The sequence below is a fragment of the Spermophilus citellus genome (genome assembly GCF_964194105.1).
Source record: "Spermophilus citellus genome assembly, chromosome: 10".
NCBI classification, from domain to species: Eukaryota; Metazoa; Chordata; class Mammalia; order Rodentia; family Sciuridae; genus Spermophilus; species Spermophilus citellus.
In genome coordinates this window covers 125509488-125536397 of record NC_138197.1, presented here as the reverse complement: position 1 = coordinate 125536397, position 26910 = coordinate 125509488, and the positions used below count along the sequence as shown (strand labels likewise).

The 26910-nt window shown below is 60.9% G+C and overlaps 1 protein-coding gene across 3 annotated transcripts; it reads right to left on the bottom strand.

Annotated features, from left to right (window-relative positions):
- Positions 1-10373: 10373 nt before the first annotated feature.
- On the bottom strand, positions 10374-21322 carry RASD2 (RASD family member 2). 3 transcript variants are annotated; one of them, XM_081311107.1, is made up of 3 exons: positions 21241-21322; positions 15658-15937; positions 10374-12698 (listed from the first exon to the last, which is right to left on the bottom strand). In XM_081311107.1, exons 2-3 carry the CDS (start codon positions 15926-15928, stop codon positions 12169-12171), a joined length of 801 nt encoding a protein of 266 aa, XP_081167233.1. In that variant the 5' UTR covers positions 15929-15937; positions 21241-21322; the 3' UTR covers positions 10374-12168. The 3 variants fall into 3 exon arrangements, with proteins under 3 accessions (XP_081167233.1, XP_081167231.1, XP_081167232.1); XM_081311105.1 differs by lacking the exon at positions 21241-21322 and adding an exon at positions 20280-21234; XM_081311106.1 differs by lacking the exon at positions 21241-21322 and adding an exon at positions 16088-16714.
- Between the last annotated feature and the right edge of the window lie 5588 nt (positions 21323-26910).

Genomic DNA, 26910 nt, shown 5'->3' with positions numbered 1-26910 from the left:
GGCTCTCTGCTGGTCCTTAATTTTGGCTGAGCCTCCACCTGCCTCTAGGATTTTCTAAAGATCTGAGGCCTGAGCCTTGGCGGCCCACACCTGTCATCCCAGCCACCCAGGAGGCCGAGGTAGGAGGATCGCAAGTTCAGACCAGGCTGGCAGCTTCTCGGGACCCTGTCTCAGAATAAAAACACAAAGGGCTGGGGGTGTAAAAACCGACGGGCGGCTCAGGGGGAACCTCCCACGCGGCTGCCAAGGGCTCCTTCTTGGAGGTCCCCCGTCTATGATGCCTTGGGCCAGCCCTCCGCCCACGGGCACCCCAGAGATGCTCTCTCCAGCCCTCCCGGGGAGGGTGTGTGGGTGGTAGAGCACCCCTGGGTTCATACCCAGTACCCCACCCCTCCCAAATGTTTTTGGTGCCTACCCAAAGAGGTCTTGGTAGAGGACAGGAGCGCTGGACATGGGAATGAGTCCACATTCTCCAGGCCAAGCAGGACCGAGGGCCTGGCAGAGCCTCCCACCCAGGGGCCACCTTACGGCCTGGAACCACCGGCTGGGAGCCATGAGGGGAGCAGGGCCTGCTGGGGCCTGGTCCTGCGCTCAGCCCCTGTCACTGGCTCGTGGGATCCTTGGGAGCGTCTTAGAGGAGGGTGGTGTGAGCATCCCCATCTCCCAGATGGGAAGACAGAGGCGTGGAGCCACCAGGTCTCTGGCACTGACCCAGCCACAGGCGGCAGAGCCAGGATCTGAGCCCCGGGTACTGCGGCTCCAGGATGGAGGTGCTCGGCCCCCACTCTCTGTTGCCAGGGATGGTGGGGGGACTTGCTGATTGTCTTCGTTCTAATGACTGCTTTCTTGTCCTCAGAGACTGGACCCCAAACACCCGGGGGACACAGAGATTTGCTCCTGCACATCTGGGGTCTCGTCCCTTTGCAAAAGGATGTCCTCCCAGCTACCAGCAGGCACTGCAGAGCCTCGGGATCACACAGGCTCAGCCGGACCCCCTCTGGGCTGGGCTTCTCGGACACCAAAAGGCTCCCCTGGTGAAAGGGCCATTGTCACCCCAGGAAGAGGCAGGTTGCTATGGAAACCTCGGGACTCCACAGAAGCACCACCGGCTGGCTGCAGGAGACCTTTCCAGGCTTCCACGGGGCTTTGCCGAGGCTGCCGAGGGGCTCCAGCCCGGTGGGTCCCCCCAGCCACGATGCCGGGTGAACCCCAAGCTCAGCAGCATCTGGGGCATCCCTCTGCCCCCAGGCACCCACGAGATGCTCTTTCCAGCCCTCCAGGGGGAGGTGCGTGGGCAGGGAGGCCCCGTGACTGACGTGTGGGGTTGAGTCTCTAATTAAAACCCACCTCCCTCCAGTGCAGGCAGAGGAGGGGAGTTCAGGTGTCAGCCGGGGCTTTATCCTGAGTGTCTCTCCACGGGGACGTGTGTCCTCGTCTGACAGTGCGCAGAGACCTCTCTGTGCATGTCCGTCACCTGTTCCCGAGCCCTCAGTCAGTGCAGACCAGGCCACCAGCCCACACGCTGGTGTGGCACTGACCTTCAATGACCACCAGACCCGTAGTCCTCCACCAAGGCACCCACGGCGCAGGGCCAGCTGTTCCAACACTTCCACATCTGTGCCTCACCGCGTCCAGTGACAGGGACACTCTGAGGGGCACCTGGCCAGGGTGCTGGGCACAGGCTCTGCCCGTGCTTCTGACCTGCTGCCCGGGCCCAGGACGCATCGTCTCCCCTTTGCACAGATGGGGAAACCGAGGCTCAGACAGGAGAGGAAACCTACTGGGGCCCCTGGGAGGAGGAGATCTGAGGCTTTAGAATGGGGTCCCCTCTGGCCCACTGACCCCTCAGCTCCAGGTGGCTGAGAAAATGGAGGCCAGTGGCACTGGGTGCCCCGAGGCAAAGAGAAAGGGGGGCGCTCGATGATGCCCTCCCAGGCCCCATCCCAGCCAGGCGAGTGCACAGTGCAGAAAGCCAACCTCAGCCTCACCGTGCCTTCTAAAAGTTCCAGAACTTTCCAGCCAAGGTGTAGTCACAGGCCTGAGCGTCGCCTCGCCTGGGAGCCCGTGGGAAAGATTCAGGTCCACACCAGGCCCAGTGTGCCAGTCGGAACCGACCTGTCCTGGGTGGTCGGCACGCAGTTCAGGTAGAGAAGCCCCAAGCCGGGGGAAGAAGCCACAGCAGGGGCCGCGGCCCCCCAGGAAAGTTCTCTGAACCCCCCGCCCCAGTTCACCTGCCAGATGGGCTAACTAACCTCACAGTGCCCGAGCTGGAAGGACCAGAGACGGGAGCAAGTGGACCAGCACACACAGCCGGGGCCAGAGGCAGGTGCTCAGCTTCCCAGCGGGTGCTGCCTCCTCGTAGGGGCGGAGGTGGGTGCTACAGACGTGACGACCCCCCAGAGGCTCCCCGTCCTCCTGCTGGCTCCCCAGACTGGCTGCCAGAGACCTCATTTCCTATCTGTGAAAGCTGGGGACTTGGTTTCAGTCCCATGTCCTTATGATCTAAAAAACCCACACAAGATACCAAAACAGACGTTGGTGCCAAGGCAGAGACGTCCTATGGATGGGAGGGAGGGGGTGATGCGTCTCCCCCCCCACTTGTTCCAGGCACAGTGTGTGCTCGCCTGGCCCGCCGTGCCTCTGCGGGTCTACATGTGTGTGCGTGTGCGTGCGTGTGTCCGTAGGTCTGCGTGTGCGCTCATGGCTGCGTGCACGTGTGATATTGTGTGTTGTGGGTTTGTGCTGGATGTTCGTGCCCGTGTGCATCCCCTGTGTGCATGTGTTCACGTGTGAGCATGGGTGTGAGCCACACACACACACATTTATAGGACCCATGTTTGCATATGTGTCTGTGACATGTGTGTTCATGTGTGTGCAAGTGCCTGGGCTGTGTGTTCATGGTGCGTGCATGCGTGTGTGCACGTGTGGAACTTCAGGTGACTTAAAAGGTGCAATTGGGAGAAGAAGGGATTGAAAAGCCCAGGAAATCCTCGGCCCTCGGGGATTTAATACTCGGCTTTGATCGGCTGTCGGCCCGGAGAATTGATCATTTTCCTGGGGCAAAAATGTCCGGGCGGCGCTGAGCCGTGGGGAGCCCGGCTGACCAGCCAGAGGTGAGCAGTGTCTTTCTGGAAAACGGCCTCTAGAGAGTCCCCCCGGCTGTGCCAACAATGGAAAGATGGGGTGACTGAGAATTGACTGGTCTTTAGTCAGAAAAAGGAGCCCAGGAGTGGGTTAAGAGCGCGTGGCCCTGGCTCAGGTCTGTGACTCCAGGGGACCCTGTGACATGTGGCTGTCAGAGGAGAGCAGGACCGCGGTGGCCTGGTGGCCCCAGTCTGTACCACGGCACACTGCATCCCGGCAGGCTTCTGGGAGCGAGGAACACAATGGTACTGTGGAGGTGACCTGACTTCACTTTCCACTGCTCCCGTCTCCTTTTGAGGGCCAGAGTTGGCGGCAGAGACAGTATCCCTGATTCCTACGGGTCTCGTCTGATTTCTTGGACCTGCAGTAACTGTATCAGATAAAAAATGAGGGGATGTTGGTGGCAGTCAAAATTATAAATGCGTAAAAGCTATTAATAAAAATATTGTAATGGCTCCTGTTAAGTAAAATGATGCTTATATTAAATGATGTGGTTCCCCACCGCCAGGAAGTGCTTCCTGGTAAAATTCTGCAAATCCCCAAGAGGCAGCTAAGCGGTCACCTCCCTGAGAGATCTTCCCAGCCCCTGTCAGCAAGAACTTGGAACCGCAGGGTGCGCCTGTCCCCGGCTGCCCCAGGTTCTAGGAGAGCCCTGTCCCCCGGGGGCCCAGCACCCGGGCCCCCAGGCACAGCTCTGGAGGTCAGTGTCACCGGCTTCTTCCTTTCAGACGTCCCTGTGAATGCCACCCAGCTCTGGGCCCCTGGAGAGCTCCTTTCTCAGTTTTGGATAAAAGTGATCTGTCCTTTGTTTAATTTCTTATAAAACATTGGAAAGCTGCGACTGTTCTCTCTTGGGGACCGGCTCCTGTCCCCAGCAGCAATGCCCTTGAAGCTTCCCGAGGCTCCTGCCCGGCTCAGCTGCCGCCTGCTTCTTCTCAAAGCGTCTGGCTCTCCCTGGAAACCCCAGCCGCTGCCCTGGATCCATCCTGGCCACAGCTTGGAGTCCCCAGTCCTCCATCACCCTCCATCTCCCCCCGCCCGCCTTTCCCAAGGACCTCAGCCGGGTCACCACCGGGCCTTGAGGGTGAGGGCATCCTGACAGCGAAGGCTCTGGACTCCCCTCCTCCTGTTTCACCCCCGCTGCTCTTCGTGCCCAGGACCTCGCCAACTAAGAGTCTCATAAAGAGCCGTGGGCCCTCCTGACCTTGGCTCCAGGTCTCCAGTGACCTTGGCTCCTGAGCCTGGGTGACACCCGCCAGCAGCTCCAGGCAGCCTCTGACCCTGGGAAACTGTCATCCTCCTTGGCCTCCCTGCCTCCTCTGTCCCTTCTCGGCTCCTGCCGCCTGGCCCGCCGTCCTCCCCTGCGTCCACTTGGCCCCCCACCCATGGGTCCTGGCTGCTCCTCTCACGACCCCCTCTCGTGGCTCGCGGAACCCGCAGGCCCAGGCCGCAGTCAGACTCCTCTCCTGAGCCTCCGACCCATGCATCGGCCTCCTGGAGGCAGCTGCCCTTGCAGGTCCTGTGGGTGCCCCCAACGCCACACCCCGGGAAGGCCCTCGGCTCCTCCCACCTTTGCCCTCCGCAGGGCTTCCAGCCAGCACCCTGTCCTGGGGCATCGCGGGCGCCCACCTTTCTCTCCCTCCTAGGGTGACTCCCACACCTGGAGGCCCAGTTCTCCTTTCCGCCCCTCGGCCACCCCCTCCTCCTGGCCAGGAGAGGCCGCCTCGCGCGTTGGCTCCACCAGGACCAGCGCCCGCCTGCCCCACCCCCGCCCTGTGGACCGTAGGCTCCAGAAGGCGCGCGGCTGCCCCGCCTGCCTTCACCTTCCCAGGTAAGGAAGACCCACTGTGCGCCAGGCCCCATGCTCAGCTGGAGGATCCGGGCCTTCTGCAGTCCACACTGCAGCAGAAGATATCAAATGACATGAGTCACGAAGCCCTGTGGTGATACCTGCTACCAGGAAGGAGAAATTCAGGGAAGGGGATGGTGGGGGAGACCTGACACAGAGAGGTCGGGGAGGTGTCTCTGAGTAGGTGACATCCGAGCAAAGACATGAATGAAGTCAGCAAGTGAACCCGCAGGGTCTCTGGAGACAGCACATTCCAGGAAGAGAGAATAGCCATGCAAAAGCCCTGGGGCAGCTGGGATACAGTGCGTTTCAAGGAACAGCAGCTGTTCACTTTCTGTGCCCGAGCTGCTCTGGGTTCCGACAACCACTCGCTCACCTCTAACCCTCTGCACACTCCACTAAGAATCTACTCCCTGGTTCTCCTGGTTGGCCTTTACTGGGGTCTTAGATTCAACTCCAGCATCCTGTCCTGCAGAGCCTAGTGCAGGACCTCACTCACGCCGGCTGAGAGGCCCCTGAGTCCAAGACCCTCATGTGCCATGTGGCTCAGTAGGTCACATGTGACTGCTGGGGGCTCTTGTGGGTGCTTAGTGGAGCAGGGACTGTCTGATTTACCACTGTGACCTGAGACCCTGACGTGAGGAGGAGTTCGGGGCCTATTCTGAGCCTCTCCTGCTACCTGACCATCCACCCCAAGTGTCGTGGCATCAAACAATGACTTCTTCCTGCTCTCAGGCTCCGTGGCCACCACTTGGGTGTGATCCCTGTTCCACGGTATCTGAAGGCTGCCCCTGGGGCTGGGGTCACCTGGAGGCCCCAGAGTTCACCTGCCTGGCGTCTGGGCTGGGCACAGCTGGAACTGATGGAGCCCACAGTGGCCTTGAGTGGGGACCCGGCTTCTCCAGGTCCGCAGCTGGATTCTCAGGGGGAGTGCCCTGAAGGCCAGGGACACTCCAAGAGAACCTGGCCATGCCGCACACGTGGCCTTTCACGACTGGGCCTTAGATGCCTGGGGCAGCTCCCCAGCATGCTCTGGGCAGAGGCAGTGAGCGGTCGGCCGTCCAGGGGAGGCGGCCGGGCCCACCTCTGGGTGGGGAGCCTGTCAAATAATTTGATGATCACCGTGACCAGCCTCTGCCCAGATCATGGACTCCCCGGGGGCTTCCTGGACACCTCCCTGGTGGTCCTCGGGATATTCCAGCATCATGAAGAAACCGAGGCACAGAGAAAGCCGTGTGTCCCAGGCTGCCTGACAAGAGCCTCACGGTCAGCACCGTGCTGGCCAGGACAGGGTCACTGCCCGCCCCTAGGTGGGCCAGCAGCGTCTCACCAGCTGGCACCGATGATGTGCCAGGCATTGGGGTCACATGCTGAGTATTAGTTCATTTCCTCTTCAGGACTGGCCGATAGGTGACGGTTATCATCCTTAACTTTACAGGAAAGTTGAAACTGAGTCATAAAGAAGACAGAGAGGAGCCGGCCTGGGATGAGGCCAGGCAAGAGAGACCACTGCTGTCGGCACACAGTTTAAAAAGATGAAAAAAAAAGTCCTCAGTCATAGAGCCAAATAATATTTTCAAAATAAAAATTAAAGTAAAAAAATCCAAAATACACAAGATGTCAACATTTTAAATAAAGATGAGGGCATCCTAGTCTAGACAACTCAAACTCTCCTGGACCTAGCGACCCGTGAGCCTAGCAGAAATGCTGTGGTCATGGGCTACTGAATTCTGGGGCGGTTTGTTACACAGCATCTCTGCAGCCATTGCTGACCGTTACAAAAGGGAATTTGCCTGAGGACCCTCAGCTGCCTCACCACTCTCAGTACTGAGATTTGGACCCAGGCAGCCCATGATCAGGGTCCATATTATTAGCAGTTAAAATGCATTCTCTCTCTCGTAAGGGCATATTCCTGGGCACCTGGGTTGGTTCAATCCTCACACATTCCATTTCCAAGGGGAGGCCAGGGACCTCCATGAGTGCCATCTTCCAGGCCCTTTGATCTGGCAGACGACCCAGACCCTGGCCCCTTCATTTTGGCTGAGACTTTAACGAGGCTGATTCCAAAGCCAGGTGCCACACCAGGAGCACAGCTCCCCCACGCCTGCAGCCCCCCTTTGTCAGAGATACAGGCGGGCAGGGTAGAGTGCGTGAAGGGCAGCATAGCGTGCGGAGAATGTCACCCTGTGGCTCCCGCCTTGAGGGCTTGGCTTGCGTCCCTGCAGCAAGGGGCTCTGGGGCCACATGTCTAATGGGGGACAGCCAGGCTGGGTCGGATGCTCAAGTTCCAACGGAGCCCACGGTGACTTAGCCCCCGGAGTCGAGTGGGCAGGAGCATAAATCTCGCTTTGCCCAGACGTGGGACCACTGGACAGGGGCTGGCACGGTGATGCCCTAGGCCCTGGCCACGAGGGCATCAGGAGGGTCACAGAGTCCGAGGGCATCGAGAGGGACAGAAGGGCTGAGCAGCCCCACAAAGAGCCACACAGGCCCCCACAGCCAAGAGACTCCTAGGGCAGAAGTGGCCTCTGCAGAGCTGCGGACTCACCCTTGATCCAGGTCCACGCCATCTTCAGCCGTCTGCCTTGCCCTCCCCGCAGGGCACGGTCACTGGGCAGGAAGAACTTCCCCGCTCTGCTGGCCTCTTCCCCTGCGCCCCAGAGCACCCCAAGAATTGGGGGGAGGGAAACCGGAAGCCGCTAGAGGGACCCAGGAGCCCCCTCCCCCCCTCGGTGGTGCAGTAGCCGCCAGCCGCAGAGGAAGCCCCCCATAAAGACCAAAATGCGGGGTCACGTGGGCCGAGGATGTTTAGTTGAGCTGGCATTTGCCACTGGGAGCGCCTGGGGGGTCCCTGTCACCGTGAGGGATGAGAGATGTGGGGGGTCCAGGCTTCACTTAGGGATGAGGTATCAGGAGCCCCTGAGCCATTGCAGAGGCCCGGGAGATGGGAGGTGCTCTCCGGTCGTGTCTGCTGCCCGCAGCCTGGGTGAGGTCAAAAGGGACACGGTGGACACGGTGTCCTGGTGTCCTGACGCTGGACCCGCTGCCTCGGGGCCGGGGTGGAGGCAGCAGCTGGCCAGCCAGGTCTGGCCACAGCGAAGTCACCCCTGGTCTTGGGGCCGCCGAGCAGGGGACCATGTTTCTCAGCCCTTTGGTCAGGTTGGCACGCCACTCACCTGGGTCCTGGTGATGTGTGCAGAAGGGGTGAGACAATGGGAGGTGTGCCTCCCCTCCCTCTCTCCCGCTACCTATGCCAAGGTGACAACATCCTGGAGACAGAGGAGCCCGAAGGTGGAAGAATCCTGGGTGCTGAATGACCAGGTGGAGCAGAGTGCCCACGCCAGCCTCTCCCTCCCGAGAGCAGCCCCCCAACAGGCTCGGTTATGAAAGCCCTGGAGACCGAACGTGCTTTGGAATCAGACATGGATTCTAGCCCAGCTTTCTCCTGCTTATTTGCTGTGCAACCTTGGGCAAGTGACTCTACCTATCTGAGCCTCTGCTCCCTCCTATCTAAAAAGGATTTATAGTCCTTCCACGTAGCTTTGCCAAGAGAATCCAACGTCACAGGCCCAGCACAGTGTTTGGTGCATAGTGGGTCTTCAGCCAAGGTCAGCTCCCTTCCTTCCCCCATTCCTGGCACCCGTTGAGGCCCAGAGGCTGGCAGGCACCCCCCCCCCGCCCCCCGCCAAGCTGTGACGCAGACTCCAGTTTTTCTCTGGAGTGAGTGACAGGTTCAGGGAGGCGGAACACAACAAGCACTTGGAGTTCACGTTCCCGTTCCCGGGCGATGCTGCCTTCCCAGGCTGGGACTAGGCTTATCGTGGAACGGTCTCACGGGAGGGGAACTCTCCTGACATCTGAGTCCACCCCCCCAGGGCCGAGAAGACCTGGCCAGGGAACTCTTTCTCCTTGTCCTCGGCCCAGTCCAGGGCCAGAGCTGTGGGCAGGAGCCGGGGGCAGGGTTGTTGGTGAGGACCAGGATGTCGGTGGTGCAGTGGGAAGACCAGCTCCTTCTTGCAGAAGGTCATGGCCGCGGGAGGCCGTCCCTGTGCCTCTGGGCCAGCCGCCCCCTGCCCACGCGCCCTGCCCACGTCCCTTTCACAGACAAAGAACCAGAGGCCGGGTCGACTTATCTGCACGGAGGCAGGGAGGCAGCAGGGGCCTCCAGGGCACCCGGAGGGCCTGCGGGGCACCAGCCCTTCCTGAGTCTCAGCTGCCACGGGGGAGGGGGCCACGCCACAGTTCAGGTTACAAAAGGCAGGACCTAGAGCGCATCCAAAGGACTTGCCTCCCACCCAGACCTTCCGTGGCTGCCGTGGGCTCAGGATCAGAGGGAGCCGGGATCCAGGAGCAGCGGCTGTCCCTACCCCAGCTCCCTGGCTTGCCTGGCCCGCCTCGTCCTCAGCCTGATGCCTCTTGTTCTGTGTGTCCTGAGGGTCGTGACCCCTCCACTGGGTGGTGAGGCCCGTGGCCAGGGACTCGCCCTACTTCTTGGGATTGTGTTCAGGGCTCGCGCCTGGTCATGCTCGGTGGCATCTGCTCATCACAGCAGAGCGGTCTCTTTCCCGATGCAAAATCCTTTCCTCCCCCGCTCTGAGGTGAGACAGCCTCTGGTCCTGCACCTCCAACGGCCCCTTCGGCTGGGCCACTTTGGGCAAGATATTGAGGTCTCTGAACCTCGATCCTCACTGCCAATGCAGCGCTCTGAGGAGTGGGTGTCTCGAGGAGCTGGATGGCAGAGGTGGCTTGGGAAGCCAGACACGGCAGGTCACCCAGCCAGCACCCAGTGGCCGTCTCCACCCCCCACACCCCACCCAAGGAGGACCCCTCAGGGCCAAGAGGCACATTTGGTAGCATTTGGGGCCAGGACCTTCTCTCGGCCTCCACTTCCTGTCTCATGTCACAGAGGCTCACTGTTTGTCCCAAGTCTATCGAGTGCTGTTCGGGAAGTTCCCCATCCTGGAGCGCACGTGCTGACCTCCAGGGGTGGCCGTGACTGAGGTGGGGCTGAGGAACTGTGTTGGGGGGGGCCTGTGCGCAGGAGGACGCCTCCATCTCAGGTGCTGGTGACAACACGTTTCCTTTCTTTTTGGAAACGTGCTCTTTCTATGTTGTTAAGGGATCCTCCTTCCTCAGCCTCCTGGTAGCTGTGGGCCTCACTGGCCACCCCAGGGGGACATGACCATTCCATGCACACACGCATGCACATCCCATGCACAGGTGGGTTTTACTGTCCCCTCCCCAGTTTAAACTTGAAGACCACTCGGCGCCACACGCAGGGTGAGGCACCAGTAGGTGACCCGGGGAGGAAGGGGCTGGCATTGGTGGGGTCAGGCCACCTCTTCTTTAAGCACAGGAAACGCAAGGCCACAGCTTCGTAACAAATCCACTTTAATTTATAGTGAACGCAGAGGTCCGGGACAGTGGGGGTGACAGGGTGAGACCAGGCCCCACGCGCCTATGGACAGGTGGCCGGTCTGCTCCGAGGGTTCTGACTGGGAGGGTGGACAGCCAGGAGACAGAGCGGGGGTAGAGCTGCTGCACTGATGGCGGGCGGGAGCAAGACGCAGGTGGGGGCCAGGTGTGCGGAGCTGGGGCCGGGGACGTCAGCATTCACCTGTGGGCACATGTCCACACTGCCCACAGGGACCTCCCGGGGCAACAGGGGTCAGACACCCCAGATCCCTGAAGAAGCATCGGGCGAGGGGCACACCACAGTGTGGGCAAAAGGCCCAGAGCTAACCCTGCTTCTGCCACTTTGACTGGGTGACCTGGCGCGGATGGGGCTTACCTTCCTGGGCCTCCAAAAACTCACTCAGTGACTATTGTGGTTTCCTCTGACCTTAAACTTCAATATTTTTCAGGAGATTAGAACATAAACTGTATCTGTTGACAGCTGGGCCTGGTGGTGCCCACCCATAATCCCAGTGACTCAGGAGGCTGAGGCAGGAGGATCTCAAGTTCAAAGCCAGCCTCAGCAACTTGTGAGGCCCTAAGCAACTTAGTGAGACCCTTTCTCTTAAATAAAAAAATAAAAAGGGCTGGGGGTGCGGCTCAGTGGTTAGTGCCCTGGGGCTCCCAGTTCAGACCTGTGGCCTGGGCACCAGGAGAGGCCCGCAGGAGCCTTTCTCCTGCCTCCTCCCAGGCTCTGCTCTGACCTCAGCTGCCCCTCCTTTTGAGGCATCGAGGTGGACAGAGGCCAGAGCTGGGGATGTGAGCCCCTCACCCTCTCTGTTTCCTAGCACTCAGTAGGTGCTCAGTAAATGCTCCAGGAATGAACAGAGTAGAGGACAGCCCGCTCCCTGCGACAGAGCTCTGCCCTGATCTAGCTGGGAGGCAGGGCGGGCCTGGGACACGTCACCTTCCCCTCCAGTCTCAGTGGCCACCTGTCTGCCCAGAGGCCTGCAAGGGAACGGCGCGCTCCGCTCCCTTGCAGGCCAATGGTTAGATGCAGACAGACCACAGGACCCTGTCGGGGAGCAAGAGAGGAAGGTGTCCCCAGAGGCGGCAGGGAATCTGAAGTTGGGGCCCCGGGCAAGGACAGGTGGCGAGGCTTCCCTGTCTACCACTAACAGCACGAGCTGCAAAGGAAGCCGCGGGGGTGGGAGAGGTGGTCAGACCGCAGCCCCGGAGAGCATGGCCCATGTGGGTGTGACCTGGGAGGGCGTGGCCCGGGATGGCTGGTGGGTGTGGCCTGGGAGGACGTGGCCTGGTGGGAGCGCCGCCCCTCCCCCCCCCACTGGCTCGACATCCGGCAGCAGCAGGTGGGTGGACATGGCCGTCAGGGTCCCTTCGCGGGAGGCCGCTCCTGTCGGGCTCTCAGTCTGCAACTTGTCCTCGGAGGCTCCCGACCTCTAGCATCAGCTTGTCTTCCAACCCAGCGACTGGAAGGCTCCGATTCGGCCCACATCAGTCCTGACAGCTCCTGGTTTGCCCCTGTCCCCAGGGATACGTCGGTCTTCCCACGGAGCAGCCGAAGTCCGGGGAAGCCACGGACAAGAGGACAAGAGGGAAGTGGCGAGGGCAGAATGCTCAGGGCCCGGCGCCTGGGGCCTCGGGCTGGTGCCAAAGGTCTTTGAACACAATGCTGCTGAGCTCTTGGGGACACCGCAGCGGGCGTCTGGGGCCACCTCCCTTAAGGCACTGCCCGAGCCCCTCCCCAGGGTCCCTCCCTCTCACTGGATGGTGCACTTGTCCCTCTCCCGGGCCTGGCCCTCCCGAAGGACCTTGGCCTTGATGTACTTGAGGTCGCTGTTGACGCTGGGGCGGCGGGCGAAGGGCGACACCATGCCGTAGGCGCCCGTGTCCTTGACACGGCGCATGCAGAAGGGCCGGGGGTGGAAGGCGTCGCCGTGCTGCACCGAGATCTTTCGGTGCAGCGCGGGGCTCATCTCGTGGGGCAGCTTGGCCATGCTGAAGAGCACGTAGAACATCTCGTCCACGTTGGTGTTCTTCTTGGCGGACACCTCGAAGTAGGCACAGTTCTCGTCGCCCGACACCAGAAGCTCGGCCTCGGTGGCGGGCACCTGGCGGCACAGCTCGCTGTGGTCGTTCTTGTTGCCGCAGATGACCATGGGCAGCTCGGCCGCCTCCTTGGTCTTATTCTTCAGGCAGGACTTGACCTCCAGGATCTGCTTTTGGAGGCGCTTGACCTCGTCGAAGGACTCCCGGTTGTCCAGGCTGAAGACCAGGATGAAGACGTCGCCTGCGGGAGAGAGCGAGGCGTGAGCGGGCACCGCCCTCCCAGCCGCTCCCCCGCAGCAGCTGCTGCCTACAACCCGGGAGAGTGAGGAAACCCCCGCGGCTCTGGGGTAGCTGCTGTTACTCTCCCCATCTGAATGTGACTGCAGGGCTGGGGGCAGGGGACCTGAGGACTTGAGGGGACTGTAGAGTGTTAGCAATTTCTAAGGATGCTCTCAGATTTCAGGAGAGTCGAGTCCTGCCTGTCCTGCTCAGTGCATGCCCCGGGGACACGCAGCAGGAGCTCAGCAAACACCCGAGGCCATAGTTAAGGTCCAGATGCTGGCACCAAGGGCCCCAGGTGCACATGCTCCTCCTCTGCTTTCACCTGGCCTGGGGTGGCCTGCGACTCTCCAGCTCAGTTTCCTATCTGGACAGCCTACTGGGTTATCCTGAGAGTTCCTGGAGATAACGAATGCAGGTGGCACGCACTCAGCCTTCTCGAATGTCAGTGATGACAAGGACAGGCAGCTCTTGGAGCTCCCTGTTGGCTGCTCCCTAACTTCCCGCAGCACTTCTGTGAAGGAGATTTCATTACTTTCCCGTTACAGGTGAGCAAACCAAACTCACAAAGGGCAAGCAACCTGTCCAAGGTCACACAGCTTAAATGCCAAGCCAGGATTGCAACCCGATTCTGTCCTCGTCTGGCCCACGCCTGGCACACAGTAGGTGCTCCCTCTTCTTGACTAAACCATGAAATGAGCAGGTGAACATCACCTCCAAGGCCCTTGCTTCCTGCATTACAACTCCCGGCATCACTTAAAACACAGTGACTCTGAACAGTGACTGGAAGCGGGAGGGGGTCGCAAGTGTGTGGCCAGCACCTCCACACTCCTGCCCAGGTCACAGTTCCTATGACGGTCACCATCTCATTCTCCAGGCTTCTTCTCACTTTCACTTAGACTCAGAGTCCCTGTCTCACAGGCGAGGGAACAGGAGGTGGCCCTGGGACGTATCTTCGGGAGGAGATGGACAAGCCCAGCTTCTGGCAGAACCACCACCTTCTCCCTCTGGGCCCAGGGCCCACTGGTCCCCCATAATCGAGCATGTCAAGTTCAGAACAGCGTCTGGCTGCGGTGTGCTCTAAACAGGAGGATCAGGGGCACGGGACTCCATCCCAGCCAGGGCCTGTACTCAGTGCTGGCCGCAAGGCTGGCTGGGCCCAGGTGGGGCCTGTGAAGGACCTCGATGTTTTGAAGGGCACAAGCAAGGCAGCCCCAGCCCGCCCACCGCTTTTGCCCTGGCAGCCAGCCCGTCCCATCAGGCTCATCTCAGCCCCCGAGGACGTGGCAGCCTGACATTTTTAAACGCGACACGGACGCCAAGCACCAAAAGCCCGGCCGGGCGGCAGCTGGAGAGAGAGCCGGCAGCAGGATTAATGGCTTCCAGAATTCCCTGCACACCAGCTCCAGGTCGGAGAACGAGGCACCGCAGCAGATGTGCTCAGGGCGCTCGCGGCTGCAGGGACACGCATCTGAATGCCAATGTGCTCATGGAGGCCTGGAGGAGTCACCGGAGACTGAGGGGGCAGCCACGGGGGGACGCAGCGGCCTGATGGGGACTCGGTCCCGGGCCCCGTCCTCTCTGTAGTGTGGGAGGGAGGTGCGTCTGTGAAACTGGAAACTAACTTTGAAAACACACTCGAGGTCCTCCCCTGAGTCTCCCCGCACCTCCCTGTGATACCCGTCCCAGAGCCCTCCCCAAGACTGGAAAAGCAGACACCAGTGACACCCGCTGGGCTGGAGGAGGCCCCTGTGCCTTCTTTCTATCCTCACGGTCACACAGGGGACTAAGGTCATGGCTGCATAAGGCTGAGACTCCAGGAGGCCACACATCTAACTGCCAACCAAGAGGCCGAGCCAGGATCTGAACCCAGGTCCACCCAGGGCCCCTGTCTACATGCTCCCTCTTTAGAATATGGGTGAGGTGGGATCTGGGAGCAATCTAGGTCAGAGGATCAGCAAGGAGGCCTGGAGGAGGAAGCCACATGTCCGGGGCACTCACCTTGGGTCACCTATGAGCCTCCATCCTGGTCAGGTGTGGAGAGAGGTGGGCAGGGCATGGCTCCCCGAGCAGCAGGCTCTCAGTTGTAATGCTATTTCAGTGCCACCTGGAGTCCTTGCTCACACCCTCCCCTCTGCCCAGCAGGGGAGGGACACGGTGGGACATGACAGTGTAACCGTACTGGGCACACTAGGAACATTGACTCAATTTTAAAGCCCAGCATTTATTGAGCATTAATGTCTGCTCACCAAGCACTTTACACGTATTAACTCATTTAATTCTCACGGGACCTTTGAGCCGGGTGTGCACGTGATCCCAGTTTCCAGAAGAGAAAACAGAGGCACAGGGAGATAAAGTCACTTGCCCCACAGGCCAAAACCAGGAAGCAGTGAAACCAGGACTGGGCCCCAGGCTGCCTCTGGACCTGCCTCTCAGCTGCTTGATGTGTTGGCCAGGGGGACATCTGCAGGAGCTCCCCCTGCACCTCCGCCCCTTGGTGGTAAAGGAGAGCCAGCCAGCCCAGCCAGCCCAGCGCTGGCCACCTGGAGCAAGTCACTTAATCTCTCAGCCTTATTTCCCCCTGTGAGCGGAGGCAAGCGCTTGTCTGGAATTTAGCTGCAAGGATTAAATGAACGCCCTGCCCACGGCTCCGATGAGTGGGGCTGCTGCCCTCACCACCTGGTTGTTACTACAGGGTCCGTTCCTTTTGCCTGACCGCCGCCTGGGTCCTGCCCTGACCCCTGGAGAAGTGGCAAAGGCCTAAAAGGTCAGGAACCTGAGCCCAGATTTGGTCCCCAAGGCTCTGCCGGGTCTACTCCCTGAGTGGGGAGGTAGCAGCTTGACACAGCTCTGTCCCCTGGACAGGAAGATCCCCAGTCCAATCAGCTCCCGGCATGGCGCTGCCCCACCCGCGGTCTCACCTGTGAGGATGGACAGCCTCCGCATGGCGGGGAAGGGGTGGTTGCCAGAGGTATCCAGGATGTCCAGCTGGTACATGTCGCCGCGGATGTTGTAGACCTTGCGGTGGAAGTCCTCGATGGTGGGGGTGTACTGGTCCTCGAAGCGGCCGTTGAGGAAGCGGGAGACGATGGAGCTCTTACCCACCCTGGAGGCGCCCAGCACCACCATGCGGTAGGAGTTCTTGGCGGGCACGCTCAGCGTGCAGTTCCCGCTTGACAAGGTCTTCATCATGGCTCGGGGCTGCGGCAAAGTGAGGGACAGGCGTCAGGAGGCCAGGGCCCAGCCCTGCCCCCCTGGTCGTGGGCCCAGGCCTCCCCCGCCTGGGTCTCAGTTTTCTGTCTGCAAAATTGCACCCACACCACCCGCATCTGCGTCCTGGCGGTTCTTTACCCCCATCCAGCCGCTCGACCACTCGGTCACCCTCTGTCCACGCAGCCCGTCTGAGGGCAGCACAGGATGTGAAGCCCCGCTTCCCCGCCAGCGGCAGTCCGCGGAGGGTTCCGCACAGGCCTGGACCTCAGAAAAGCTAAGCACAGTTGGAACCAGGCCTTCTGTCCCCGGCCTCTCCAGAGCCCCTAGTCCTGGGGCTTGATCCAGAGGGTCCTCGAATGCATCTAAGGGTGCTGTGGCCCAGAAGGAGGGAAAGTCTACAGGGAGGGGAGGACTCCCCTCGGGCCTGAGCTTGGTGTGCCCAAGGCGGCCCCCACCACAGCGCCCCAGCCTCCTCTCCCACCCTCACTTCCAGCCTCCCCACCCGGGCCACCAGCCTCCTCTCTGCTTCCTGCCCAGTTTCTCACCTCCCAGCCCAGGGAGTTCGCTTGCCTTGGGGAGACCCAGAGGCCTGGGTGGGGGAACAGCCCAGGGACAACTGGACCTTCCCCCACACCTCCCGGGGCCACCAGAGCCTCTTGGCCTCAAGGGAAAAGCTAAAACAGATCCAAATTGAACCCCAAGTGGAGACATGCAAGCAGCCAGCCCCTGAGGCCCACCCGGCCTGGCCCACCTCCCTTGGCCCTCTCTTCCTCTGACAGCTCCACCAGAATTCCCCCAGGACCCCGGACCCCACCCTCTGCTTCACTAGCCCCTCCCCCAGTTACCCTCCCCCTCTCCCTGCAGGGCCTCCTTCAAAAGCCTCCCATCCCACAGGGCTCCCTCCCCTCTAGGGAGCTCTCCAATCCAGAACTGCCCAGGGCACTGACCTACAGGGGCAGCAACACCCTGGCCTCTGCAAGGCGGGGCGCCACCTGAGGCTCCCGGCTGGGTGGCCAGTGAGGGCCACATGCCAGAGAAAGGGCAGCTGTGCAGCTCCCTGCGCAAGGAAGGCGGCACCTCAACAAAGGGCTCTGTGTGCTCAGCTGTGGCGGGCGCCCCTGGGTGCCCGGTCAGCAGCCCCAGGGCCTCACCCATTAACCCCAAGGTAATCGCCATCATTTCCTATCTATGAAAGGCCACCTGCCCCTGGCAATGGCAAGCCCTCCTGGGAGTGAGTCCCTGGCACGTGTCCACACCTCGCAGCCCGGCTGAGAGCCCCTGAGCAGTGACCATCCTCAAGACACCCTCGAGAAAGCTCTGTTGTATTTATTTATTTTAGAGCCCTGGCTGGTGGCATTGGTCAACTCCAGGGGTACACACTCCCCTCATGGCCAACTCCCAGCTGCCAGCGCGACCTCAACACATGAACCGCAGAGATGCACACAATAGGCGAGCTTGGCCCCCGGCCCCCGGCCTGCAGCCACAATGACGGTCCACCAGCCGAGCCCAGGCTGTGCCAAGGACGGGGCTAAGTATAGAGCCGTGATGACAGCTGACATTGATTTTGCATTCAGCATTGTCAGTGTTCTGAGGCTGCACACACAGTCACCAGCTCATCCTTTCAGTAACACCAGAAGGTAAGTGGTGAGAAAACAGAGGCACAGAGAGGTTAAGTCACTTGATCACACTTGTTCAGCCAGTGACCAGCAGAGGGGGACTGGACCCCAGGCACCGCCTCTCCCCCCACTTTACAGATAAGGGCCCCGTGATCACAAGACTATGTGATGCGCCCCCGGGTTAATGAGGGGCCTGGGTGGAGAGGCCAAGGCCGGATCCCCACAGCCTCTCCTTCACACCAGTGCCTACGGCCATGACTAACCCCAGCCCATAAGGAAGGACCCCTGTGGTCTCCCCCCAAGCCCTGCCCCGGGGACCTCTCCCTCGCCCTGGACCCCAGCCTGGCTGGATGCTGAGGAGCTGGGGCAGGCAGCAGGACCCGCTCCGGCTCCCATGGAGCTGGCTGAGCTCCTCCAAGCAGAAGGGGAGGCCCCACCTCAGGAAGCCCCCTCCCCAAGTGCCCTGCAGGGAGCTTAACTCTGCTGGTGGTCACCTCGGTCTGGGCAGAAGAGAGGAAGGAGCCAGCAGCCCCAGGGACAGGTCCTGTCCATCACTGCCTTGGCCCAGCCTCAGCCCAGAGCCCCAGACGGGACAGCTCCAGATGGGACAGCGGGGACAGCGGGGGTGACACCAAGGACTGAATGAACTGGAGCATGAGAGAGGAGGCAGCAGGGGCCGGAGACAGAGCGGGGAGGTGGGAAGGGGAGCCGGGTCAGAGCGGCAGACGGGGGGAGGTAACCAGAGGCTTTCTTCCCTGGAACCAGCGCCTTCACATGGCCCCAGCCACGTGGGGCGGTGATGCTCCAGGCACCTGGAGGCCAGGTGACAGGCCTCCCTCCGCCTCCCCAGGCGGGGGGGGGGGGGGGGGGAGCACTTCGGGGACCTGTGGCCGGCAGCCTCTGCCATCAGCCAGGCAGACCCCACAGGGAGGAGCAGGCAGGGCCTTTTGAGAGTCTGGTGTCCAACCTTGGAGACCCAGAGACTGAACAGAACACCTGGATGTGGGCACTGACTGCTGAGTCCCCACAGGGCCATTCTGAGGACAGCTGGGAGGCAGAATGTCCCTGGAACAGGAGCAGAGATGGGGTGCAGCTGACCAGCAGGCACCTCTCGCACCAGGCATGTGCCTAATTCCTACGACTTCACAACAGTCCAAGAGGAGGGCTCCCCATGGGCCACTTGACTGATGGGGACACTGATGCTCAGAGAGGTTGAGTCACTTGCCCTGGGTCACACAGCAGATGACTGGCTGGGCTGGGCTGAGAGCAGGCTTTTAGGCTCCAAAGCCTGGGCGCTCGGCACTGTGAAAACGCACCTCTCGGCCAACAGCGGAGTCTTTTGCTAAGCAGAGTCTGACTCAGTGAAGCGTCAGCTGGCAACAGGCGCAACAGACCCCAGGCACATTTTATCCTTATTCTCTCTGTCCCTCCAGGCAGCTGGGGGCAGTCACTACCCAGGACTCTCCTGCAAACTCTCTGCAAGTCAGCTCCCAGAGGGGCATCTTGGATTCACCTTCTGCCTTGCCTCTGTCCCCAGGGCCTGCCTGGAAGACGGACAGGTCAGACAGGCAATGACAGCAGGATGAGTCTGGGTGTGCCCCTCCCCTGTGTGGTCCCCGGGGGGCTTGTCCCGTCCTGCCCACCACTGCTCCAGCCCCTCCATTAGGGTGCACCCCAGCCTCTGGACACACATCAGTCACTGGCCTCCGTGCCCTACCCCCAGGGTCCTGCGGACTTCGCAAAGCCAATCTCCCTGTCCTGGGCAGCTCTGGACGCAGAGAGCACACAGGCGGGAGCTCCCAGCAGACCAGCCCGGCCTCTCGCTGCCCACACCTGCCGCCCGGGTTGCACTGTTAAATGGGATGGTGCAGACACACCTAGCATGGACCAAGGTCCAGTGGGAGGTCAAGAGGCTGCTGCTGACCCTGGACGCAGCAGTCTTAACAAACACGAGGTTCCTTTCTTTGAGACATTTTCTCTTGGAAACGTGGGGCTACCTAGAGCAGCTAGGTCCGGTGGAACTGGAGGTGCCGGCAGAGGACTAGCAGGGACCCCATCTTGTCCCTCTGATGCTAGGGGAGGCCCGAATCAAGAGCCCCTGAGCTGGCCGTCCCTTCCCAGCCTGACCTCCCATCTTTCAGAGGTCCTGGACAACATCCTCCATCCTCCTCCCAGGGCTGGAGGCAAAGAGGCAGGCGACAAGTCCCTAGAGCTCTGGGAGGGGTCCTGGAGCCAGCAAGTACAGGAAGCCCTTCCCCGGCTCACTCTTAGCAGCTCAGGGGACTGTATGAGCAAGGGGCCCAGGACCTTCCTTCCTCGCAGGAGGTCCCTGCCAGGGCAGGGGAAGCCACCCACCCTTTTACCCCAGCATCCGCCTCCAACTAGGTATACAGAGGCTGCAGCAAGCTTCCCCCCTTAAACGGCCTATGATTCTCCATCTCTTACACGGAAGGCCCCTAGCACTAAACCCAACACATAGTAGAAGCTCAATAAATCTCTTTCCTGGGATAAGTCAAAAGTCTAGCGCCCAGGTTGACACAGACGAGGTGCTCCCGTGTTTAATTCTCTCTAGATAGGCAAAGTTGCCAGATGGTGAGGGCACACAGTAGGTGCAAAAGCCATGTCAAGTTTCCCTGGCCTTGACGGCTTCTCGATCTTCTCAGCTGCCCCATTTCACCCAGCACCCCAGCTCTGATGGGGTGTTTGTTTCCTACCTGGGAAGGGCGGGCCGCCGGGCCTCTGGAACGGCTCGGAGGGCTGCCTGGAAGCGCCTGGAGGTGCGGAGAACCGCCTGCCGCTCCAGCCGCCGAGCCTCCCAGCATCCGCGGCGGCTCCCGGGTCACTGCGCAGGGATCCTCCTCTGCGCGGCTCGGGGCGCCGGGCTGGGCGCGGCCGGCCGAGGAGGCGAGCGGAGCCGGGGCCCCATGGGTGGGCTCCGAGGGCTCAGCGGGGTCCGGGCACTGGGCGGGCTCCGGCTCGCCGTCGCCGGCCCTGCCGTGCCCCGACCCGGGGGCCTCCTGCTGAGCCAGGTGACCGGAGGCTTGGGGACGTCGGATCCGGGATCCCGGCCTGGGGCTCCGGGGTTGGGGGAGGGATGAAGGGACGCCTCCGGTCTTCAGGAGCGGCCCCCCGGAGACTCGGATCCTTCTGGGTGACTGTGGGTGTGTGCGTGGGTGCGCGTCCCAGGCTGGCTAGCCCGCCTTGGTCGCCTACGCTACCTTCTCCTGCCCCGGGGGTCTCGCGGGTGGGGACAGAGGCGCTGCCAGCTCGCCGCGGCCTCCTCCTCAGCCCGCAGCTCTGCAGCTCTGCCCGGCTGGAGCCCCGGCTCCCTTCTCCTTGCCAGGCGACGCCAGCCGCCGGAGGAGGAGCAGGGCGCTCGGCTCCGCGAGCGTGTGGGAGGAGGCCTTGAACGCCGCCCCAAGGTTCCGCGCTCCAAGTTAGCCGGAGCCGGCGCCGCCTCCCTGCTCGCCTCCTTTTCCCCCAGAGGAGGAGAACTTTCTGCGGGCTCGGCTCCTCGCTCCGCCCCTCTCCGGCTGGAGAACGCCCCCCTTTTCCCCTCAGAGCGAAGCTGCGGGTCCCTCCCCAGAGTGCTCGGAGCCCCAGCTCCCGATGGCGGCACCCGCGCCCTCTCCCGCCGGGCGAGCGTCACTAGTGGCCCGGCCGCGCGGCGCCCACCTGCCCAGCAGCCCGCGAGCGACGGGTCCAGCCGCGTGCGCCCGCGGCCTCCCTCCTCTGCCAGCCCCGCCCCCGAGCCCCGCCCCCGCCGCTCCGGCCAATGGGCAGAGGTCGCGCGGCCCGGCCCCGCCCCCGGCCCGCCCGCGCCCGCCTGGGCGCTGCAGTCTGCTGGTTCCGCGTGCCCAGGCGCGTGGGGCCGGGGCCGCGGGGACGGCCGAGGTTCTGGCGCGCGCACCGTGACCGGAAAGCGGCGCGGCACGAGCCTCGGAGGCTGACGTCTGCGCACGCACTCGCCGGCTCGCCTGCCCCGGTCGCAGGTGACCAGCTGGGTCCTCAGCGGACCGAGCCGAGGGGGCTCCGGGGCGCTCCCCCCCCCCGCCACGGAACCCCCAAGACCCTCCCAAATGCCCCATCTGCCCCCCCCCGAGCCGTTGCCTCTTTCTTGAGGTCGCAATGCCAGCTGCACCCCGTGGACTGGCACATGGGCCGCGCACGTGCAATCTCGGGGGCGGGGTGGGGGCGCCCAGGAGTCACCTTGACCTAGCGCGACTGAATGGGAAGTCTGCGCCTGTGCGGGTCTGAGAGCGCGGCACCCCGAGCCCTGCCGGGGACTCCGATGCGCCCCTGGGCAGCGCCTCTCTCGCCATATCCCCCACCCCTCCCCCACTCCCGTGTTGGACATCGAATCCAAGCCTCGTGATTAATAGGCAGGCACCCGACCACTGAGCTACCCCCAGCCCTCTCTTCACGGTGAAGGGTTTGCACGGGTCAGACCTCAGGGGATCTGACTGTGCCATATCTAGACACCACTTATTACTTAATATTTTCTTTAAATCCCAGATCCACTCTCCCCCACCCCCAACGTATTTTTCAGAGACACGTTAATATCACTGCCTTAAATGGGAAACCAGTATGGCTTACCATAAATAGTCGGTACCAGTGGAATAAGCTCGGTGGAAACAAAGCACAGTTATTGGATTCTGGCTGGAATCTGTGCCCTGCCAAGGTTTGAGACGTGCCCTCGGTCAAAAGGGAGATGGGAAACGTTCCGACCATTCGCACCAGGGAGATTTTCCTCTTCATGTGTTCAAGAGGCTTCAAAGAGAATGTTCTCTGCGTTCCTCACTCCAAACCCTGAGCCTGGGGTGTCTGCCCATGTTAGCCCCACCTGGGGACCTGGCTCCCCACCTGGGGACCTGGCTCCCCCCTCATGACAGCATTGAGACCTGGGAGCGCCAGCTCCCCAGCTGTGAGTACCCGCATCTCTGATCCTGGGCCAGTCCCAGGAAGTCTCTGGGCCTTGACTGGGTCAAGTATAAGAGGAACAAGATACTGCTGTGTCTACAGAGTGACAAAACTGCCAAAATGACCTTGACTTTGAGCCTAGAAAGTTGCCTGTCCTCCTGTCCTGGCACCTTCTCCAGCTGCCCTGGGGAGGCTGACCAGGGAAGACGGGGAGAGTGGTCGTGGGGCGGCTGGGTGTTCAGCAGGCCCACTACTGTGCTCCTGGACTGTTCGGCACCCAGTCTACATCTCAGAGGGGCTGCGGGGATGTGTCCAAGGTCACAGGTTGGCAAGAGGCGGGCTCCTGGCCTAGGGCTCTTCCATGTCCAGACTTGGTCTTCTAGGAACTGGTTCTAGCCCCGGAGGGTTTGTGCTGAGCTTGACGCACACAGCCTCTGAGCCTTGAGCTGGCTGTGAACTTGGCGCAGGGAGGCAGGCCGGGAGGCACGCTTCACCTGGAAAGCTGGGGTCAAGAGGACTCAGGCCACTGGGCCAGCTCCCATCATGGGACTGTGGCAGGTGGCCAGCTGTGAACTGGCCCAAGAACCCATTACCGCTTCAGCTGAGTCCTCCTCTGAGCACACACTCCACTGGCCATGTCCCCATGGCGAGGGGAGCTGCATGTGGCACTGAGAGACCCTGGGAGAGCCCCCTGCCTCTACCTCTGTCTGCTGCGCTGTCCCTCCAGCCACCCAGTGCAGTTAATAAGCAGATGCACAGAAGGGACCAGTGCTCAGGGAACTTTCTTGTGGCAACAGCACACCTCACACGCGCGCCCATGTCCCCATCCTCTCCACTGTCGGGACCAATTTGCTGTAGCTGCCTGCCTCATTGGACTCTCTGTCAACCCCTTCTCCCACAGAAAACAGGACCTGAAAGGAAAGTGACCACAACACTCGGAGCAACCAAAAGATCTTTATTGCAGCAGTGCAACAAAGAGAAAAGAAGGAAGGAAAGAGAGAGAGAGAGAGAGAGAGAGAGAAGAGATGAACAGGGAGAGAGCAAGAGCGAGACAGAGAGCGCGCGCAAGAAAGATAAAGAGAGCAAGAGAGAGAGCAAGAGAGAAAGAGCAAGAGAGAAAGAGCAAGAGAGAGGGGGCCCTGGCAGGAGGGAGTTTTTATAGTCCAAATCTAATGGGGCCTCTGGGTCTGCAAGCTGCCTTGTTGGCCCAAGGGGGGTTGAGTGCTCAGCCTTGAGCGGGACTTGACACAAACAGGTGATAAAGGACCAGATAGAGGGGGGTTTGAGTGTGTGGGCTATCTTGCAGCCAACATCTGTTCAGCCTGCCCTGCAGACAACACAGTTCAGCCTGCTCTGCACCCAACAGGACCACTTAAACCTTTTCCTAAAAACGCCATCCCCTGCTCAAGAACTTTCAATGGCTCCCCATTTCTTAAGGTATAAAATCTAAATTCCTTATGCTGGCCCACGAAGCCTCTAACCAGGATCTGATTCTCACGTGCTCTGCGCTAGCCTTCACTCTGGCTAAATCCAACTACTGCCAGGTCCTTAAAGAAGTGGTACTTGCCCTCCTCCGGGTTTGTGTACACGGTCCCCTACCTCGGGCACCCTGTTCTCTATCTCTACCTAATGGCACAACCTTCACCTTTCTCCCCACAGACTTTCTCCTAGCCTCTCTGTCAGGAGGACCCTGTCCTCCTCGGGGCTCCCGTGGCACCAAACCTGGTTCTTGAAACCCATTTCTTTGCCTTAGAGCAAGTGTCACCATAGCTGCCGGGTGGAACTGTTGGGGGGACGAAGACAGACTGTAAAGTGCCTGTGTAAGGCAGCCTTGGCCAGTCTTGACAACCTGCTCTCTAGCCCGTGTCCCCTCTTGCCTCATGTTCTGGACACGGTCCTCGTCAGCCTGGTTCACGTGAGCTCCTCGTGGCGGAGACTCAGCCTGATTCATCTTCCAGTCCCCACATCATTAAGGGCAGCGTCCTGTACCTCGTGCGCTTTTAATGGACACTTATTGAATCACGCCCAGAGCAGATCTGCACACTGTCCCCTGGGAGACGAGGGACAGGGGAGGGCAGAGTGGCGCGGGGGAGTCTGGCTGGGCCTCCGACAGCCCCCCTTGCTGCGAGGGAAACCGAGGCCCGGGGAGGCTCTAAAGCCAGGCAGCTAGTGAGGGGCTGCACTGGACTGAGGTCATTTTTTCCGCTGAATGTCCTGTCCCCTCCCAGCTGCTTCTCCAGAACAGTGGCCCCTAACCCTGGCCCTCAGGGAGCTCTACAAAGAACCAAAGCCCAGGCTCGTGGCTCCGCGGTTGGGCCTGGGAGTTGCGGTGTTCCAAACTCGTCCGAGTGAGGCCGAGCGCGTCAGTGTGGCTTCCTAACACGCGGCCGCTGGGAATTAAAGAGGCAGAATCTCAGCCCCACTTACCCCATGGAATCTGAATGTCCAACTCAGGGACACGCCAAAGTGTGAGAAGCACTGGCCAGAGCCTGGGTGTGCAGTACCTCTGAGGTCCCATGCCTGACCTTCCTAGTTGGCAGACAAACGTGGTTTGTGGCTTGACCAAGACCAACATGTGCTGACCAGAGGCGAGACCCGGAGCCCAGCTCTGACTCCGGGAACAGTGCTCTTTCCTGCTGGACAGTCATTAATTGCGTTGATGGCCTTGGCCTTGGCAGGCCTGGGCATCTGATTCAGCATTGAACTTGAGCAGAGGACAGTGGGTCACCAGCTGCGCAAGCCCAACTGGATTGAGGCACAGGACAGACACATGTCCGTGTAGAAAACAGATGGCCAGAGTGGAATGGCAGTGCCTGGCCTTTCAGAACCTGGCCTGACATCTCTGGGGGCAGAATGGCAGGGAAGAGGGGTGTCTCCAGGTCAGAGGTCAGCAGGAGCACATTCAAAACAGCTGCCACCCTGCACCCTTCCTCTCATTCGACCATTTCTGTCTTTGCTGCCTGCACAGGTATCCTCCTGCCCCAACTCTGCCCCATGAGACTCATGATCTAAACAAACCCCAACTCAATCAGGAGACTGAGTCTAATCCCAGCTAGACCAGAAGATTGCTCTGTGGCTCTTAATGAGCTGTTTAACCTCGCTGATCCTCTGATCCCAGCACTTTTCCTCCTTACCTCTTACGCTGCTGCCAGAAACACTGGCCTGTAAGCCCTTGAGTTTCCCAGGCTCGCTACACCTGCTGGCCCCTGCTGGAGCCAGTGCCTCTGCCTGAGGGGCCTCTTATCTCTGGGATGCTGGTAGATGCCCAGTTTTCCTTTCGCTGCTTCTGGGAAGCCTGCTGCCCCTCCTCCGCACCCCCAAAGCTGAAGCTGCCCTGCAGAAGGAAACCCCTGCCGCGGGTGCAGCCCTGTCTTGTCACTTGGGGCAGCAGGCTGAGTGAACAGGGCTCCGTCCTCCTCTGTTAACTAGAACGTTGGGCCAGATGTTCTCTGAGGCCCCATCTGAGCCCTCGTGACTGAGCTGGGTGAGTCCCCCTCCAGGTGACTCAGGCACTTTCCAGACCATGTGTGTGGAAACTAGAGAAAGGTGCCTTCCCACGAAGAGGCAGACCCGCATCAGGGCTCACAGCCTGAGCTGAACTCGAGCTGAATTTTCTCAGCTGAGTGCCCTTGAGCAGTAAGCAACCTGTACAACCAGACAGGGAAGCCCTTTGTGACCTCATCTCACCCTTGAAATAGACACAAGACAGTTTCGCAGGAAATGGTGAAAACCAAGAGGGTGTGACCACCTCACCTGCGTTCCACCAGTTTGGATCAAGATGAGCAGCAGCAGGACAAACAGCAGTGGATCCAGAGGCTTTCGACCACATCAGGGCCATCCCCTGCCGCTGGGTGCAGTACCCCCACTTCCTGCAGACGTCGGGCTGGTCTTGGAAACCACATTCTACAGACCACCACCCAGTGTAGGGGGTGGGCATTGTGAGTCCACTTGTAGATGAGGAAGGTGAGGCCAAGAGGGACCCATGCAGTGGGACACCTAGGCAGGAAGTGGCACCTCACGGGAGCCAGGTCTTCCTGCTGCTGCAGCCCCAGCCCCAGCTAGAGCTGCCGTGTAGCCAAGAGTCTCCAGGGGCCTCCTGGGAGGCAGGCAGGGCAGGGTTTTGTTCCCATTTACAGGTGACAACCAAAGCTCAGAGATGTTCAGTGGTTGCCCAGCTCACGTGGCTAATAAGAGGTGGAGCCTGGTAGAAAAATATCTGGGTGTTAGAACAATTCATCCTTCCATTGTTGTCCTGAGGCCTGTCCTGAGCACGCTAGAGCACCCTCTCTCATCCACCCATCCTTCCCTCCACCCATCCACCACCACCACCATCATCACCACCACAATCACCACCACCACCATCACCACCACCATCATCATCACCCCATCACCACCACCACCATCACCACCACCACCATCTCCACC